This window comes from Melopsittacus undulatus, chromosome 1 (genome assembly GCF_012275295.1).
Source record: "Melopsittacus undulatus isolate bMelUnd1 chromosome 1, bMelUnd1.mat.Z, whole genome shotgun sequence".
In the NCBI taxonomy this organism is placed as follows: domain Eukaryota; kingdom Metazoa; phylum Chordata; class Aves; order Psittaciformes; family Psittaculidae; genus Melopsittacus; species Melopsittacus undulatus.
Window position 1 is genome coordinate 102,971,432 of NC_047527.1, and position 20,784 is coordinate 102,992,215.

At 39.5% G+C, this 20,784-nt stretch overlaps 1 protein-coding gene across 2 annotated transcripts in view; it reads left to right on the forward strand.

The window, feature by feature from the left end:
• The window catches only part of LOC101874699 (sodium channel protein type 5 subunit alpha-like), a 168,495-nt gene that overhangs the window by 35,804 nt on the left and 111,907 nt on the right, over nucleotides 1-20,784 (forward strand). For both annotated transcript variants that reach the window (XM_005150025.3, XM_031049886.2), the window contains exons 7-9: nucleotides 3,157-3,220; nucleotides 17,125-17,266; nucleotides 18,930-19,127. In XM_005150025.3, the coding sequence (XP_005150082.2) occupies nucleotides 3,157-3,220; nucleotides 17,125-17,266; nucleotides 18,930-19,127 (404 nt within the window). The remainder of the gene's footprint in view (nucleotides 1-3,156; nucleotides 3,221-17,124; nucleotides 17,267-18,929; nucleotides 19,128-20,784) is intronic.

Here is a 20,784-nt window from a genome sequence, read left to right on the forward strand (position 1 = left end):
GAAGTGTCCCTACCAATTAATAATGTAAAGTGCTGAGTAATATTTGCTATTAACCCTTTCCTGAAACCAATTAAGGGAATTCATTAGAGAAGTGCTTACTTTTCAATACTGTAGGTGTGTTAATGTCAATACAGAGGAAGGTGTGATCAACAGTAGATGGAGGTAAACCTCTACTATTTTCTATCAAACTGGTACAAGTGCTATTTACAGTGATGTTATGGTAGTATAAGCTTTGTCGTACCCTCTACACAGCAAGGGATGTGGGGTTGGGTCATATCTTTCTGTCACTGGTGCTTGAGCCACTTTGGCTGAAGCAGTTGCCCCTATCTGTCCTTTGGAGGCAGACAAAACTGTAAGAAGGTAATAAGCTGCTTGTGAGAACTTACTTTACAGGATTATTTTACTGAACTTCTAAAACGCCTCTAAAACATAACCCTTGGGAAAACAACACCTGCATATGGATTAATCATACAACTATTTAATGGCAAGAGAATCAACCTAACACAAGTAATACTATGTCAGGAGCATTGGAGATACAGGGTCTTGGTGTGTATTTATAAGGCTCAGGCACAAATGTGCATGTGTTTTGGATAAGATAGCATCTGGTTATTAGAAAACATATTTCTATTGATTTTTTTTTGACTTCTGAGAACTGACAAGAAATGTTCTGCATTATTGAAAAATAGATGAGTTTATTGGGCAGGAATGGAGTAAATTATGTGACTGATCAGAAACTGATATGAAGCTGGTGTTATTCTGACTATTTCTTTTTATTTCTTTTAATATGATCAAGTAGTTATCTTAATCTGGAAATTCCAGTAGAGAAGTTCCTAAAAGGCATTGTATGCACTATAACTGTGTTGTGACATCAACATTTCAGTAAAGCTGGTAAATTAAAAAGGAATTTTATGACCATGTTAGAGTTAACTGATGGAAAGCTGAGGCCATGAGGTAATATGATATCAAGGTGGTTTGTTCTTAAAAGCAAAAGTAATGACTGTTTGCTTTTTAAAGACCTCTGATTGCCTGGCATGCTTGATTGAAATCCAGACCAACTTTCTTTGAATGACAAATTGATTGTTGTGTGCATTTTTGATAATGCAACAATTTGTCTCTCAATACTGTAATCCCTCTTTCATTTATCAGTAGGGAACCACCAAACTGTTTTTTCCTTGGCCTGAGGTTTGGCAGCCTAGCGGTGATGCTCTGTTCTGTAGTTGCAGACTCTGTGGTTAAGATACCCCCTCCCAGCAGCATCTAAGCACCAGTTCCTCAGCATGCGCTTCATAGCACTCTGGCACCTACCATATAGCTTGTCTTAGAAATAAAAAGGTTTCAGACAACAGCAGACCACAGAACATTATCTGTCCTTGAGATTTTAAATTTCTTCTTTGTACACAGTCTACTTTTCCTCCTTATTTCTGTGCTCTAACACTCTTCTCGTCTTCTGATTTGACTGCCCAGGAGGTTTTAGTTCGGTCTTAAACCATCACTGTGCTCTTAAACAACCACCCTTAAACAAAGTGGTCTGATGGTTTTGTGTCACTAACACTGTGTATCCCAAATAAGATATTATCTGTCTTGGGTAAAGCGGAAGTCTTTCACCAGCAAAAGTGGAGGGTGAAGGGAAATTGAAGGCATGGCATCCTTTCTCCTTCTTTGGTGGTTAATCACAGATCTTTAACCATATTGAACACCTGCTGTCAGTAAAGATGTTTCCATAGAAAGTCCACATGTAAGACAAAGTGGAAAAGCATACAGTCTGAGCAGGATATATGCTCTGATAAGTTGTGAACACCATCACGTGCCCTCATAACCAAAAGCTCATGGACAGTAATTCCCTTTTGGCATGCAGCAGTGCAGGGCTTTTCCATTGCTTGCAGCTTATTGAGAAAGCCACAGCACATCTGTTCGGTGGCTTGAGCCATTGAGCATTCTTTGCATAGCCTGCCTGGATAAGCTGTCACTCTTGATTTTTAAAACATTTCACAGCAGAGGGTTACCCTAGAATGGAGAACCTCTTCTGATCATCTTCTGCAGAAGCCCCTCTGCTCACAAACACATGCTGCATAGTGCTGCCACCATCATGTCTTATGTCAGCAGGGGATCTGTCCTCTGCTGCAGCAGTTCACACCTGATTATCTACCTGCCATCAGTCAGCAGCTGGTCTCAGATTTGCATGTATTAGGCTTCTAGATCAATGCTTTTATCAATTTTTCTATGCTGCCATACAGGTTTTAGAGATGCTCCGTAAAGCTTCTCCTTTTCTTCAGCCTCTCTCTGGAAAACGGATTTTGCTTTTTCCATTTGAGAAGTTGGCCTCCTGTTCCATTTCTCTGAATGTTAGGCATTGTTAACTGGGGAGGGAAGAGAGAGTTTGTACACAAAGGCTCTCATTAGCCTTAGGCGATGTTAATTTCCTTAAGCCTCATTGATAGTCAACCAGGGAATGATCCAGAGCACTTAAATTTAGGTTACTCTTTCGAGTTTCCCTCCAAAAGTGTCTGTCTCTCTCTCTCCATTGCCGTTATAGATTACTATGTTGATAAATATTTGTCTTTATGAATACTTCCTTGTTTGTTTGATATTTAACAGAGTGCTTTTTTTCTGTTTCTTTTGCTTTATACTGTGTGTTTTCTATGCTGAGGAGAATCCACCAGACTGGGGGAGTGGACTGCTTTGTTAGCATTATTGCATTTTGACCTATAGCTGGTAACAATTTTAAGCTATGAGTCAGGAATTTCTGCCACAAATTTCAATTCATACATGTCTTAACAGTACAGAGTCTAAAACTCACAGGCAAGGTCATGGTTTGGTTTCAATACATAGTGCTGTACTGAATTCAGTAACAATGTTCTTGGTTAGAACAGTCAGGGACATGGATCATGTATCTTACAAACATTGCCCACAGCCCTGATACTGCCTTAGTAACCCTGTCAGATTTGGAATAGAAACAGACAGTATTTAAAGAGATTTGAACAAATATATTTGTTTTTACAATTTGTAGAAATTAAGATTAGGAAAACAAAGCAAAAGTGTGCCATTCATCTCTCAGTTACTGTTCCAATTGAATGTGCTGGTTGATGTATGATATTTTTGAATGTGTTCATTTCCAGAATGTACTTGTTAAAAGCCATTTCTCTCTATCTGTTGCAGTGAACTATTTCATAAAAAATGGTACAGAAGATGTGTTACTGTGCGGCAATAGCACTGATGCTGGGTAAGTACTTTAAAAATATATTCTGGTTTATTTTTGTTGTATTGTTCAGTTGTTAATTTGTTGGGGGTTTTTTTCCTACATTTTCCTTCAGTTCTGTCCACTTTCACTAGCATGAAGTGGATATTTCCACTTCCTTGTGTCAGTTATAATAGGAGAGAGGGCAATTACAATATTGTGCATGGTGATACAATTTTCTGAACTGCAGGGAACAGAAATTTGTGTGTCACTTATTCATGCCTAAAATTTTTAGGGGCTTTATTACACTTCTTTTTCAGTATGTTTAAATTTCTCAGTATAAAAAAGAAATAGTGAGAACTAAGTAACACTTAGGCTGATGGAGAGTATTTTAAAGGAAATGAAATGGGGGTGGAAACAGAACAGCTGGAGGGATTTAGACTGAGAATGAATTCTGGGCTTTTGGCAAAGGAAGATAAACAAATCAACAACTCTGAGTCCCCAAAATAGCATGCTTTGGAGGTGGGAAGGTACTCAGTTTTGAGTTGTGATCTGCATTTGTACACGGTATCTTTATAGGCTATGTGTATTTCGTTTTCTCATAGAATAGACAGTGAAGGGAACCAGAATAGTTCCTGTAGTATACTAACTTACTCTGCATAAAGGACTTTATTGATATCCCTACTATTTGTAGATGCTAACATTTCCTCCTTCATCCAGTCCTCAGTATCTAAGCACATTGTCCAAGATTGTGATTTTATTTGACAGGTTCTCATGATCTTGATGGAAATGGAAGAATTCGGATAGGATGGATAGAGGTGGCCTCATAAAACGTGCAAGGACTGTAGGCTCCTAGGAGTTGTAGAAATAGGAACAAAATACCTTAGAGTGGTGGGATAGATGAGCTTTTGATCTAAATATATGAGAGTATTTGAACCAAGGAGATGGATGACCTAGGTCAAGTGAGGGGAGTAGGTGAGATGATCTGCTTTTGGAGGGAGAGGTTCTCTGTTGGTGGAACTAAATGTGGAAGACTGAAAAAATAGAGTTTATATTAGGAATAGCTTCATGTGAAAAGAGGCATGTGTGCACCAGGAGACAACAGGAAGGTGAAGGGAACACAAAAATGAAATTTTCTTTTGGACAGGAGGGTGAGAAAAGCCATGGGGTCTTGGAGACCGACACTTTTCTTTCTGCCGCTACTGTCTATATCTGTATTTACATAAGACAAAGGGAAAGCTGAAGTGTCAGCCTTCCCTCTGCATGTTTTGTGTGTCTGATCTGTATTGCCAGTCTAATTTAGACTGTAAGCTCCTTGGGCAAAGGGCCATGTTTTCCTCTTTCTTTGTTCCACGGAAGGTACAATGTCAGCATTCATTAATTAAGTGCTTTGTTGATTGTAATACATATCATTTATCTAGGCTCAGGCTGGACTCCAAGACTACTGGGATGTTTCCCTGGGATCCCAGGGTTTGGCAATCTACCTATGCTGGTGGACTTCAACCTTTACTAGCCAATAAGCAGTAACACTGAGAAAAAACTGTTCTACACAGCAACTGTATTTTGCACATCACAAAATATTATTCATTGTTCTCTCTGACCTAACTGTGTTTGGGACAGGCTTCTAAAATCATAAGCAATGTTGAAAGGGTTGATTAGATTATGGGTAGTTTGAGAGGCATAGTTGAGGGACTACTGTTTTGGAATTGTCCAAGTGATGGGAAGTTACATACCAGTCTGATATCAATCAAGTATGTATATATTGGTAGCCTGTATGGATTTAAGGGTTGGGTTCCAGAAAGGCATTTAGCAAAACCACCCTTATTTCCTTCCCTAAAAAGTCAATAAATTGAAATATGCCAACAAAAATCCATGACTGGATAAAACCTCCAATGGAGGCACTATGCCCCTAAGAGAGTCACGGCCTGAAACAGTCGGGGGAGAATTTACAGCTTTTGTGTATAAGAAGAGGAAAATGTCACACCCACACCTAGAACCCCCATGCTTGTTTTGGTAAATACTTCAAAACTATCAGTGTTTGTGCTGTTAAGGGAAACCCACTTTCCCTCTATACATCAGTTTTCTTATTCAGCCTCTTGCTGTTTTAGTGAAGTCTTTAATACCACTGGGTGAGGTTTGGTTTCAAATGCCTAAAAATAGGGACTAAATATTCCAACTTGTGCTATTTTTTTTATCTCAGGACTAGCAGGTGTTTTCTTATCTGTCATATATTGCACCGAGTTCCTGCTAGTCTTCCATTGCTGTTGTTTAAAGACATGAAGATACTTAAGAAGATGATGCTAAGGATTCAGGGGATTTGCAGTGTCATGTATTCCCACCTGTTAGAATAGGAAGACCATCATTTACAGGCTGATGTATCTGACAGAATGGATTTTTTTTCTCTTATCCTTTAATGGTCAAAGCCAAGAGAAAGTGCATTCAATAGCAAAGCACAAAATCTGAACATGTGGGATCTTTTGGGACAAGTTGCACCACAGGATCCAGGGAGGTGAGTGAAGAGTGAGTGGATGCATCAGATTATGGTTCCCCTGTCTATTAGTAATGAAATTAGTGCCAAGTTAGGATGCTTAAATTGGTAACTCATCGAGGCATCAGGCAGGTGAGGTAGGGGAAAAAACAGCTGGCAAGGCTAAGTCTGAGTGTTCATAGCATTTGTGGAGCTCGCCTCTGCTCCCAGTTTGGAGCTTGAATTTTTTAGCCCCTGGGGTCTGTTGAGGACCCAAAGGAAATGCTGGGAAGGGCAGTGTCATCTCATCCCTCCCCCAGCAGAGGGATTCCTTGTTAGAGTGAGTGATATCTGTGTTGTGGCCAGGATATTAAATCTCAAGGTAATTGAAAACCCCATTTTAGTGCATTTTTAAAAGCATGTTGATGACGCTCTGAGGTTTAGCTGGTTACTGTTATTGTAGAAGAGTAAAAATAATTTAAAAATATCTAAACAAATCTACTATGGCAATTATTAGGTGATGAGACTCAAATAGTCAAACATAAGAGTGTGTAGTAATGGAGACTGCAACCTGAGCTGGAGTAGCAAGCCAAAATCAGCAGGGAAATGACCATCAGTGGATACTATGTCACAGACAACCTAATTATCTCCAAGGTGGGGGCTTTATTGCATTACTAGGAGGGACTGCTTTTTGAGCAAGCACCCAAACTGCCAATAAAGCAGGAAGTAATGGATGTAGCTAATATTGATTCTAGTTCAGAAGGGATCTGACCAGATGTAAATCACTCAACAGCAGCAAACCTGTCTCTAGTACTTTACCTGGCAGTTGGAAAAAAATCCATTTATTTATGTTTTTTAGGTATGCTCAAGCAACCTCAAGAAGCTACTATAAAAATCATGCTGCAGAGACATGTTAAAAATGTGAGGAGGTGACATATTAGTTGCACGAGGACTAGTCTGTCTGTTGGGTTTCCTGTGTGATGCCTTAGAAACTTCAGGATATCTGAAATTTGATTTTTCTTCATTTAATCAAATAGAACTTTTGTGCTGTTTTCTGTGTTGGTTATCCAACTGCATTTTCCCCCTTGATGTACTGCAAGAATTTGCTTTGCATTTACAAGGAACAAAGAGTCCAATAGAAATAAGACGTAATGTTTGGAGAAGATAGAAAATCAAATGATTGTGATCAAAGATGTTCTTTGGCTTAAAGCGAACACTAGTGACGTGGGCTCGATGTTTCACAACAAGCACATTCAGAGCACTACATTAATGGAAAAATCCTTTGCTCTATGTATCATAGATTGGTCAGACACTGGAAGCAGTACTAAGAGCAAGGGTTTTTTAACAACAAAAGAAAAGTGTATTTGGGGAATTACTTATGTTTCTAGATGTATGTCAGGGTTAAATTTTGTTCTTTTGGATGCAGCTGCACTGGGATTTATCCAGGTTGGTTCTCTTTGCAATTTCAGCTTACTTGATTTGATTTGATTAAAATAAATGGAGAAAGCTCAGATAGTCTGATTTTCAAAGGGTTTACAAATTCTACAAATTTGCTTTTCAATTTAATTCCCAATGTATAGCTTATCCAATTTCGAATACCTTGTTTTACCCCTGAGAAAGGTCCAGTAAAGATCTGGTACAATCATCAAATATTTGGAAGATCTTAGTTTGGAGCAGAAACTCAATGCTGTTTCAGTCTTTGTGAAATCCAGTCTTAGCATCAAGTGGACCATGCTTTGCAAGGGCTACAGAACAACAGGTGACAACAAGCAGCACCATACACCACCCATAATTGATCATCATGGGCCTTGTGAAGACATCTACCCTACTGTGTGAAAGTGGCCCTTAAGGACAAAATTAATACATCTACATAGATGAGTATTCATGGTGACAGTACCAAAGGGAAGGCATTGGGTGCAATGCTTCAGGGTGTGTTCAGGGACCTACAGGAAGGATAAAGCCAGACACGCAGTGCCTGGCCGTGGGCAATGGTACATGATCAACACCAGGCAAGAAGCGAGGGAACCTCCAAAGGTACTGCTCTCAGGAGGAGATGTGGTCCTGTCCCATCTGCAGATCCAATGAGGCATGCTGCTAGAGCACATCAGCAGTGCCTCTACCAGTCATTGCCCAGCTCCTGTTATCAGAGTCTATCTCCCAGTGTGTGGGCTGAGGGAGCCGTTTCATGTCAGGCTGCACAAACCTGCTTCATGCCACCCATGCAATTACAGCTTGCTCCTTCTCTATGACTATTAACCATTCATTTTCATGAGATGACCGGTACTTACTGCAGAGTTCTATGCTTCCCCATGGGGTAAAGAGTTACAGGGGCTGCAGCAGCTTGGAATTTTCTGTCCATGGGAAAGAAAGATACATTTCAGCTATAAAGCATTTTCACTTTTATCCTCTTGTAATTTCTTGGGGACATTTTTCTGCTGTGCTTAGACTGGTGTTATTTCTTCCCCTTCTGCCTGAAGGTTTGGAAGAGCAATAGAAACAGCAAGGGAAATTTGTCCATTAGGAGAAAGAGAAACAGACAAGATGCTATCAATGTACAGAGTAAACAAGCAGACAAAAAAGAGAAACTTATCTTTGTTCTTTTCACTGTTTTGCTTGCAACTACAAGAGGGAGCTGGCTTTTCAGAAAAGTGTGCATGTTTTAAATCAATTTTGTCTCTTTTGGATCTCAAGGTCAGACTGCTTAATTTTTTTTTCTCTTTCACATGATATGTGCTGAATATTCAGCTCATGGGCAGGAATAGTCTACGAGATCATACTGACAATGAAAGCACATTTGCATCATGTCCGTACTGATATTACCAAAAAGACTAGTGAACAGGAAGGAAAAGCAGCTAGTAAAGCTACTTCAGGATGCAACAAGAAAGCACCTTTGGCAACTGCATCCTAGTAACTGTTGCTATAGAAACTTTAGCTACCTTTATCCTCACTATGACCTTGATTTTTCTTATCAGGGTACATTAAAATAATGTACATTGTAGGGCAGTATTCTATATGGTCTGGTAAATTCTGCTGTCACTGAGCTTACTGCATATAAAAGGTGAAGGGATGACCATGTGGTGTAGTGCTCTTCAAAGTGCTTGAGTAATAACTTTTTCTAAAGTATCATCAGGAAAAAACTTTGTTTCCGGTTGTGTTGTGGCATTTTACTAAGGCAATTAATATCAACACATAAAATTGCACCAGATGCCTGTTTCCATAGTCACCATGAGTACCAAATGCAACATTTTTATTGTAGTTTCTCCATGCCACCATACTGCTAGCATACTCATTAAGGCATGTATAGCGATGCAGCACTTTGATATCTGTGCTACAGTAACATTCCTTTGCCTTTATGCATGCTCCACGTGGTGATTTAAAGTCCATTGCAAAGGCTTATCACACCCCTCAAGGGTAGAGAAGAAACATGCACTGTATTTAGGAGCAACATCACTATCAGATGCTTCCACCAATGTTACTTTGTACAGCCCAATGCTTCAGCTCTTACCCAGCTCTTGGCAGGGAGAGATTCTGGAACAATGTGCATATCTGCCAGACAAACATGTCAAACAGCATGCTCTCCCACAGCTCTTAGTCCCCTGACTAAAAGCAAACATGCCCAGTAAGAGAACGACAGCTGTGCTGGAAAGTGGGGAGCTGCACCAGAGAATAATTCACCCAGTTGATTATTTTCTTCTGTTGTTGGCAATTAGGACCGCTGCAGCTCTGAGTTGCCTGAACTTAATATGTAGCAGTATTATTATTATCATTAATATTAACATTATTATTATCATAATTGTTGATTATTTGAGTTTTTTTAATAAGAAGACCTTAGATTCAGGCCATATTGTGTTGAATACTGGACAAGTAGGGTGAGAAAAGCGCTCTTGGCTGGGAGGATTTGTATTTCAGAGGTGCAGTCCATGGATGGGTGAGGTGAAGATGGTGCTGTTAGTGTCTTATTTGTACATATGTACTCCTGGGGAGTGACAGGAATGGGTAAGAGCAGGAGAAACAGCCAGTTGCAGGTGATCCCTAGCCTAGCCAACTTTGTCCGGCAATTGTGGTCTGGCAACATGTGTTTAAGTTACTGCATGAATGGGTCCGTCACAGGGAATGGGATACTGGGGAGCTTTGGCATGTGCTTAGTGGGACTGGTGTGTTCAAAACACTCTCCAAATTCAGTCTGATGGGGTACAGCTGGCTGATGGGTGGGAAAGGATAATGGAATGAGGAAGGAGATACATTTCCCAAATGTGACTTATTCAAATGTCACCAAAGGGAGGGTATTTTGGAAAGAATTGTGTTGTTTAAACTACCAGAGCTAATAATGTAATTACACCCCAGATTAGTAAGTGATATAAATGAATTTATTACCGACCTTTAAGCTGTACAGCATATGTTAAATGAATTTAACTAGAATCTGGTGTAAATCACATAAACTTTTCCATCTTCTCTGTGTTGGTTACAGTTACAGGGGAATGAGGAGGATTTTCTCATGGTGGGAAAGCCTCTCACTTGGTTATGAAAAACATGAAGCAAGTATGTCAGCTCAAAGGTGCTGCAGGGGACATGGGCATAACTTTAGGTATTATACAGGCTTAGGGGCAACAATAACAGTCCTCACTCCTAGGGATCAGTTTTGTATTTGGAAGATCATGTCTCTGTAGCAGCAGTAAGGATTAAATCCAAATCCACTCAGTTCTTAAGGATAGGCAATATTACCTCTTAGTCAAAGCTGTAATAAGCTCATCAGCCACATGAGAGAAGCTGAGTTATTAAGAGCTACAGTCTTCATTAAGTAGTAATCTACAATTATGCTTAACATCATAAAAAAATACAGTGTTTGGCCACTGGACTGAGAAGAAATGAGTTTGCTTACCCTGCTGCAGTGTGAAATCTAAAAGAGCCACAATATGCATAAAGTTCTTCCTCTCACTGCTTGCATGCATGTGTGGAGGAATCTGATGTCTCAGGCTAAACCAGTGCTGTTTCATCTGCCTGAGCAAGTAGGGAAGGTATTCTCCCTTCCTCACCTCACCCCTTCCTTGCAGCATTTGGTTGGCTTTGCTTGTACTTCCTTCCTTTCAGACAATTGGCACTCCTTGCTTTAAAAAATGCCCTTCAAATTCTCTCTGACCCCGTAGAAGCCTGGAGTGAGAGCTGCTGGGGGCTTCTACTCAGATCTTTGAATGTGAAGCAAGCTCTGTGAGTCAGATGCTGGCTTTTAGATGGTAATTGATGGGGAATTTTAAGTAAGACCCTGTGACCATGACTAGTTTTTAATATAACAAAAAGAGAAAGAGCATGGGAAGGAGAGTGACCTGTGAACCTGTGACTTTCAGGCAGACTGAGCACCCACTGAAGGCTGGGGTTTGGCCCCTTTCTCCTACATTACCAGTTGCCCTTACAGCATACATTTTAAAGATATTCCCCTGTTTCAGAATGGTCAGGTAGGAGCAAATGTTAATCTAAGGATTTTTGTCCCCTCCAGCCCCATTGCACAGTATGCAGTCCTTATCTGGCTGCTGGTCTTCTCCCTCAAAGCCAAGGGAAGTAAGAAAACATGGAAAGTGCAGAGAAAAACATGCAGGCCTGTGACTTAAAGGAGATCTAAGCCTTTCTTTTGTGTCCAAAGGACTTTGGCATGAAGGTGCAGGCTGAAAAAGACCCTACTGCGCATCACCAAGCCTTGGAGGCCATGGCACTGTCTGTCCTTCTAGTTCTTCCTGCTAGGCTTTGAAACCCTACTGTGTACATTAAGGTGGTTTCCATTCCTCTAGAATTAGCTATGTGTCAATGATATCAGCTGTAAACATTTCAGCTTGGTTTATAAATTCTTGGGCTTAAGATGACACTTAAGCAGGAACACTGAGGGTCCTTTGCCACAATATGTCTGATTTTTTTTTTTTTTTTGGTTTTTTTTTTCGTTTGTTTTGTTTGTTTTTTTTTAATTTTGACCTGTCTGTGGCATGCACTTGATCTCCCATTATTGCTTCTTTCATAAGCAATTTGGTGTAGGAAGCCAGGTGTGCCTTTGCAACCTAAACCAAATGAAAGCACAGCTTTTACTTTACAGATGTAGCTTTCATTAGCAGCTGTTTGATGCTAGCTCCTGGTAACATGTGGACAACTCTCCTTGTATTTTCTGGGTTTGAAAGTTACAATCCAGCACATGGTTGTTTTACAAATCTTCTTTTGTTGCACAATCCTATTGGCCACTGCAGTCTGGATCAGCAGGTTACTTGGCTTGCCTAGATTGAACTCTTGAGGCAGAGCATTTTGTAATTATGCCTGTAGCTACAACTCTCTGGCATTCCCAATCTGTGTTACTTAAAACAAAGCTGTTTCTTCTTTAATTTCCTGCACCAATGCCAGCTTACAGTGATGATTACAGCCTGATGGATAGGTAGGTAGACTGATGCTTTTAACTTTTCTGAATCAATGACACTAATTTTATTGTGCTCAATTGAACAGCATCCTGTGAGGCTCCCGTAGAGGATGTAGCTTGTTGTAGCTTTTTGTTGTTGCCCATCCCTGTGCATGCAAGGAGAGTGCAATCCTGTGAAATGCTTCCCTGAGGTAAAAGAAGCTAAAGCGCTTGCTGAAAAATCTGAAGGGGAAGGCTTAGTATTATACATTGGAGATGCTTCAGCAAAATCTTGAAACTCCTTAAAAAATCCTTAGAGGAAATGGTGTCAGTTGCAGAATAATATTCACATATGAGAGTCTTACACCTAAATTTCTACAGAGTGTTTTTTCTAGGAAGCAGCATTTTGTTTTCCTCTCAGTGATTTTAACACATTCTCATACCCCATGGGTTATAACTTCTGTTTGCTGCAAAAGAGGGTGAGCAGGAATAGAAGTAGGATATTTTGTCTCAAGTGTTTAGTCTCTGTAAAAAGGATGTGAGCTAACATAAATATAATTTCTGAGCCAGAGTTCATGCTTTACATGCTGAAGACACCTTTTTTGAATGTTCTTACTCCCGAACACATTATTAGGGAGCCTCATTGTCCTGGTTTCAGATGCGTTAGAGTGAATTTTCTTCCTAGTAGCTGGTACATTGCTGTGTTTTGGATTTAGTATAATGTTTATAATAAACTGATGTTTTCAGTTGTTCCTTAGTATTATTCTAAATTTAGGACTTTTGAGCTTCTCATACCCTGCCAGTGAGTGGGCTGGAGGGGCATCAGAAGCTGGGAGGGGACACAGCTGGGACAGCTGACCCAAACTGGCCCAAGGGATATTCCATATCATATGATGTCAGCTCAGTATAGTCTTCATTTTGTGTCCTATTAAACTGTCTTTATCTCAACTCATGAGTTTTCTTGCTTTTACTCTTTATTCTCCCCCATTCAGCTGCAGTGGGGGAGTGAGTGAATGGCTGCGTGGTTCTTAGTTGCTGGCTTATGGTTAAACTACAACCCGTTCTTAGTTGCTGGCTTATGGTTAAACTACAACCCGTGTACACTCACTGTACATACTCTCACAGACAGATACATTCATATTGGCAATCTACTGGTGAGTGGAAAAGGTTTTAGAGACATATAAAGACAGAACAAAACGTGAAAAAGTGCTAACTATACTATAAACAGAAAATACTCATCTCAGGTGACATCGCTCACTTTCAGTCTGAAGAGTTGCAGCTCCACATCCTAGGGCTTTTATAAGCAGCTGTGCTTTGAGCATTTGCTCTGATGTTCTTCTTCATCAAAACAGTTTCCCCAAGAAGCAACAATGACAGTGAACCTAACAGTGACTTTGTAGCCTCTAATCTCATCGTGCCAAGAGGTTCCTATGAAAATACACTTGCAATGCTCCTAATATTTCATTTTTCAGACTCTTTTCAAAATGGTGAAGAGATTAGGAGGACAGTCCCTACCATATTGAAATTTGTGTCAAAATTTCCATTTTGGCTAAGATTTCAGTCAACTGACTCTAGATGAAAATTTATTGCCAGCCAACTGCTCTGCCTAGGCTCACCATTAATCACCATCAAGTTTCTTGCATCTGTACTCAGATGTTTTAGCCACTAGTAATTACATTAAGATATGAGGAATGAGACCAGTTCAGTGGAGCCACTTGAGGTTGGTCTTTTGTGGAGAACTAAGGAAAAGCTGTCCACCTCTGGACATGATCCCTTAGTTTCCAGCCAAGCACAGTGTGTAAGTACAGTCATTACAAATACAGCCTTACAAGTATTTTCATGTCTTGTCTGGATACAGTGTCTTAGAGCAAGCAAGCAGAAAGGGTTTCCTTCTCAGGAATCCAGAGGATCTACTTCTCAGAGCTCTTGAACAGTGTTGGCAGCATGTCATGGGCACTAAAGGATGCCTGCAGCAGCAGATCAAAGGCAGAAATCTCACCTCCCTGTGGCAAAGAGTGATAGCAGATGCTTCCTTTAGGAGAGAGATTTGTGTTGTATGGTGTCACGGACTCCATGGAGGTACAGAATCATTTATTTAACAAAGTTGCTTGATTATATACTTTAAGCTTACAAGGGTATTATGGCATGGACATGTTAAAAAGGACATGGAACTGTTGGAACAAGTCCAGAGGAGGGCCACGAGGATGATCAGGGCACTGGAGCACCTCCCGTATGAAGACAGGCTGAGAAAGTTGTGGCTGTTCAGCCTGGAGAAGAGAAGGTTGCGTGGAGACCTCATAGCAGCCTTTCAGTATCTGAAGGGGGCCTACGAGGATGCTGGGCAGGAACTCTTCATTAGGGACTGTAGTGATAGGACAGGGGGTAACAGGTTCAAACTTAAACAGGGGAAGTTTAGACTGGATATAAGGAAGAAATTCTTTACTGTAAGGGCAATAAGGCACTGGAATGGATTGCCCAGGGAAGTTGTGAATGCTCCATCCCTGGCTGTGTTCAAGTCCAGGTTGGACAGAGCCTTGGGTGATATGGTTTAGTGTGAGGTGTCCCTGCCCCTGGCAGGGGGGTTGGAAATAGATGATCTTAAGGTCCTTTCCAACCCTAACTATTCTATGATTCTGTAACAACAAATAAAAACCTGCCACGCAAATATTCCTCTACAGGTTACTCTATCACCGTTTTTCTTAGCCATTTCTTCGTTATTGTTTCTGGGTGATACATGCTTTAGATGTAGCAATCTATGTTATTGCTTAAGCAATCATCACCCTTACAGGCTATAATTCTTTTTACTACTACATAGCGGTTAAGCACAAGATATCTTCTGCTCCCAGAACCTCCTATTTGAAACAGTTTATGAGGAACAAACATTATTTTTCTCCTTGGTCTGCTTACACCAGCACTTTGCAATTAGTCTCGCATATGCAACTGCATTGTGTTCTTAAAATGGTCCTCAACAGAGATTTAGTGAAATGTCTGCCTCAAAAAAAGGACATTAATATACCAGAAATATTCAATTTGCATCTTCATATTTTAGTTAAAGAAAGCTAGATTTCTGCATTTTTTCTCTTCTAACTCAGTATCGTTACTGTAGATTTTATTCAAATGTGGCTCTTACCAGGAAACAATAGGTAGTTGAAGTATGAAAGCTCTATAAGGAGGCGTTTTTAGGCCAGCAAGGAAAAAAAAATGAAGTGTGTCTCTTTTTTTGTGAAATATACTTACTATTGTCTAAATTCTCAACTGATACAAGCTAAATTGGCTGTACATAAGGTGACGGAATTACTTCTATTCTCACTTGTGTTACATTTAATTCATTAAACATTTCATTCTTTTGCATTTTTATTGCTTTGTCTAGAGATTGCCGCAAAGAAGGATACGTGCAGTTTGCAGTGCTTCAGCACTCCTTTTTTTCAGTGCTCAAAGCAGACTTGCTTAAAAATTTATGCTTGACTACCAAAATTAAATTAAGCTTCTTAAAGTGTTGTTGGATGTCTAATGTTTGTGGGTGACACCATAGATTTGTATAACTTCAAAACCTATAGTAATGTATTCTCAGCATGCAATACAGAGTTGCTATCCTGTGCTATACGAATTTATATCACTGTAAAATTGATATACTTAAAAAAATCCAAACCATCTTCAGTTTTTCACAATGAGGCACATTCTGCTTTCTCTGGAGTCAATTTCTTGGGTGGTATTTTAAAAATTACATTATTATTATTACTGCTTTGCATTTTGATTTGTGGCAATATTCTTTGGTAAAAAATAGCAGTGACGGAAACACTCTATGCATTTCAATACTTTTGCTAGGAGAAAAAGAAGTTTAAAGCTGTACACATTGGACACACTCTACATGACTGGTGATGTGTCTAAAATGCCTGGATATTACAATAATCATCCTATCTGAAGGCAGATCAGAAAACCTTGTTTCCTCCATCTGACAGGCAGAACATCAAGCTCACCATCTGCCAAGACAGAGGGTATTGCTCTGTTATCAAAACACTGCCTGGACACTGGTCTCTCTCAATATCTTTGATGTCTGACAATTCCTCGTGTTCCAACCATCCCTAGTTATGTCAGCTAGAATTCGCACTGAATCACAAAAGGTTTATCCCTTGCTGAAGCATGGAGAACAGAGGGAACCAGGATTACTGCTGAGATCTGCTTCTCCAGATAGATGGTTCCCATCTAACAAATTCTCAAGTACTGTAGGGCTCCAGGACACTGACAATATCCTTGATTTCATATTCTCTTTCTATGATACATTCAGCAGTAAGTCTTTGCATATTGCTCTAGGTCTTCAGTCTCTGATGGGGGATATTTTATGCTTAAGAAATGCCTTGTGATATGCAAGAGGTGTGGGGTCTTTTGAGTGATCATATTGAACTGTTCTAGGAGAGAGGATAGATAGTTGACCTTGTGTTTCACTTGATGATGTAATTCAGTAGTTACATAGTGCCACTGAAAGCATTTTTTATGTATTCTGGCATATGCAGCTAGAAAATTACTTGTAAAGAGACTCAAAGCTTAATGCAAGTATGAAATTCATGCTGTCTGTAAACCATGTGATATATGGATCTGCAAGACACACAAGGAAAACATTTTCCTGGTAGAAACAGAGAAAATCTCATGACTCCAGATTATGGTGGTAAGTGGAACAAAGGCTGAGTTTCTTAGATTAAAGATTTAGTCCTTACAGTGAATGAGTGCAAAGTCAGGCAGAGTAAGCAATTGGGATGGCACATGCTGATGTCATCCAGCCAGTGTCAGACTATGTAACCAGAAATGGAGGTTCACTGACCCAGTATTTACCACAACTGTAACAGGAGACATAAAGTTTATGATTGTTAATTAGGAATAAGTACAAAGAGAAATCATATTTAAGCACTAAAATCCTGCTTAGTCACCTAATTCTGGTCTATGGTTGCATCTATGGTTTTATCCAGTGAAGGAATTTCTTGACGATAGATAAGTTTGAGGATCTGTGCTTTTGACAAAGAGCATTCACTATAGAATCATAGAATTTTCTCCTGAAAGTCAGTTTCTCCATGCTGAAGCTGTAAATGATGCATTTAACATATTGTCTTTCATGTTTTGCAGCACGTGTCCTGAGGGATATATATGTCTGAAGGCCGGGGAAAATCCTGACCATGGTTACACAAGCTTTGATACTTTTGGTTGGGCCTTTCTCTCTTTGTTCCGTCTTATGACTCAAGATTATTGGGAGCGTCTTTATCAACAGGTATGACAATGGTTTCTTTACTGTTAAAAATATAAAATAAACACAACATCTTGTTACAGTCATATATCCAATAATTAAAGATAGGAAAGAATTGTTGTTTATTACAGGTAAACTGTGTGTTCTGGAGAAGGACCACAAATTGTTACAATTAATTTCTTAGGAGTGATGATACGAGACAACATTAGGCTGGGTGTTTGGGGAAGGGGGAGAGAATTGGTATTGAAAGACCCTTTTAATAGGTAATTCACCTGAATCTAAATGAAGTTTATCACTTAAGAAAGATCACCACAACACCGCATAATGATTTTTATAGTGGCTGTTGTACTAATCTTTTGAGTCCAGCTCAAAAAAGGACTAGAGAAGCACCTGTGTACTTGGCATATCTGTTTTTGCAAGGCATGGTAATGAACACAGTCAGCAAATGGCAAGACTACATGGTTCATGTTAGTTCTCCCTGCTGCAAGATTTTCAGCATGGACACCCAACAGCCAGAGGCACAAATGGAGTGAGAGTCAACTTAAGAATCATGTGTACAAGGTGGTGTGCTAGTAAATGCTCATTTTAGCATGCATTTCCTGAAATGCATGTGAACTCTGAAGAACTGCATATGATAGTTTCCTACTGAATGGCATAGTCTGTGCATAAAGCCTCTGAAGATTTATTTCTGAATCTCAAAACTGCCAAAATCGAAACATGCTCCTAAGGAGATCAAGAGAGATAGTGCTGAGAGTTAATACTCTGAAGGCACTGAGGTAGATATCTTTGAAGGTATTGGGGATTTCAGCTTCACATGCAGCCAGTTATACAATTTCAGAAAAATATAAAACAATGAAATTGAAGGTTCTTTAAACAACTATATTCATTTACTTGTCACAGAGCTGCATATACAGGTCTGGAAGACTGAAACTGTCATAGCAAATAAGTGTGATTATTCCCTTTTATTATTTGACCTTATACTATCACACAGTGGTTTCTGTCACTAGCATCAACTCATTGACTATGGGACATATGGCTCAGCTTGTTACCCTAGACTCCAGTTATACCTATAAATCCGGTGAAGAACCAGGCAATACAGACAACAGCACTCAAGGTTGGGTTCTTCTTAGGCTGAGGCAGATGCCTAAATAATAGATGAGGTTCAGATGAGTTGCATCCTAAAAGTAATTTTTTCTCCCCACTGACTGTAAAGGACCTAGACAGTGGACATCTAGAGGGATACAATTTGAATTCCACTTGGAAAGTTTCCATGCACTGGACAGAGTAGATGGAGTTGTGTGTGGGAAGCTTTGACTGCAACTGATTGCAATATTATCTATTCTGAAAGAGAAACAGTAGAGATATTTGGTGAAGGAGGAAATAATTCTTCTTTAGAAATTAATTTTACTGCAAGGCACATAATTTTTGGCTAAGATATAAAAATGTAGTGGTGAGATTATTTCCTTCTGTGTGGTTGTCATTTGTCATCAAAAGGATTCTGTTCAGGCTATTAACAATGGCTGAATTATATTATATTGTAAATCTAAGGTTGTTTTTTTTTTTAATAAATTATAAAATCTTTTTTTCCTTAAAAAAAAACAAACCCAAAACAGGACAAAAAAACAGGGAAAAAAAAAAAGCACCACATTTTAAACAAGTATTAGCAATTTTACTTCTGTGCTTACAGACTCTCAGATCTGCTGGGAAGATCTACATGCTTTTTTTTATGCTGGTCATCTTTCTGGGCTCATTTTACCTGGTCAACCTAATTTTGGCTGTTGTGGCCATGGCATATGAAGAGCAGAACCAAGCCACTATTGCTGAAACAGAGGAGAAGGAAAGAAAGTTTCGGGAAGCCATGGAGATGTTAAAGAAAGAGCAGGAGGTCAGTAAACTATGTGGCACGATTAGCCTTGGGTAACTTGAACAGATGGTACCTTGAGATTCACATTCTATTTTACATTAATGTGATAACCAAAGTAAGAGTTTGTTTCAAAGCAGCTTAGTGTTTATTGTCCTGGACAGAGTTATTACAATCCTTGATAAAGGAAAGGCCCTTCCTGCTAGGACTGGGGACATCTAGGGTTTACATATCCAGAGCTGTAGTGGTTTAACTGTACCATATATGCCAGCAGAGGAATTTATGTTGGTTGGCATGCAAGACATTTTAATGATTGTATAACTACATCTGTGTTTGAGAGCACAAACCAGCTATTTTAGTAGCTCAGCCACAGCCCCAGCTGAACCTTCTTCAATCGCCACTTCAGCTCATGCTCATTTCCTCACTGTCTCATTCAAACTGCCATGAATATCCAACTGTCCAATAATGAAGATAAAGATGTAGGATAACCTGTCTGAAGTACATACAGCATCGTTCCTGAACAAGTAAACAGTCAGATCTTGACATTAACTTTGCAAATTATGCGCAGGATATGGATTTAATGCTGTGTTGTAAGTTTAAACAGAACAGGGAGGCCAAATGGTAGATGTAGCCATATAGCCTTAATAACACTAGTTAATTTGCATGTGGTTTGTGTGGGGTAGAAAGCTCTTATTAAACAGCTGAACAGAACATTTTAGGTTCTGTGAACAAGAAGACAATAAGAAAATTAGTCTTAAATAACACATAACACTGTAGTTCAGATAAATAAACCCTTAATACACAATATAAACTAATACACATTATTTTCTTTTGGGTACTTAGGCTTCAGGGCCTAATCCAAAGCCCATTTAAATCCTTGGATAGAAATCCTTGGATAGAAAACAGAAAATGCAATTCACCCTTGACAAAGTGCTAGTGGAGGCTTATACATCATTTAAGTCCTCTTAAAGATCCTCTTTGATGGTTTAAGTAATAGGTAAATGCAATTTAGTCCCTGTACAGGCACTTTGAACAGAGTAACTTTCTGCCATAACCTAAGGGAGCAAACTGAGCTCCAACTTGTACCTATTTTATACAAATTTTTGTGTGTTTTGACTCCAGCTGTGCTCTTCCTAATAACAGTCCCAGCTATAATTAAAGCTGTTTAAGAATCTCCTTTGAAGGCTTTGATTTCTGTTAAGCTTGCATGTACACAAAAAAAGGAACATTAAGCCCTGAAAATCAGAACGTGTCAAAATTAAATTTGCTCGTGAAAACCTGAATTATTTCCATTTGTCTGTATGCTTTATAACTTTGTCTTTCCTTCAGTCAGCCGTGTCTCATTTTTCCCATGCCCTGTTCAGTGCAAAGGGTGGGCAAAAAGTACATGACTTAAAGGTAGCTCTTCATTTTCTCATAATTTGTTCTGTAGCATTAGGTCAGCTTGAGCAGACTTCCTGATCCAGGCATTCAAAGTCTGCTTCAAAGAAGAAATGACTAACATCCTGAGATGTTTTTCAGTGCCTCTTGTCACTGCTCAGACTGTGTGCTTCAAAAATACTCTTTTGTACTTGTAATACTCCTGGAGAATTATCCTAATCTTATGGAAAGGAAACTTCGGAGTAGAGCAATTGGGGTCCATCATGTTCAGCAGTGAAGCCCAGTAATTCTGTGAATAAAC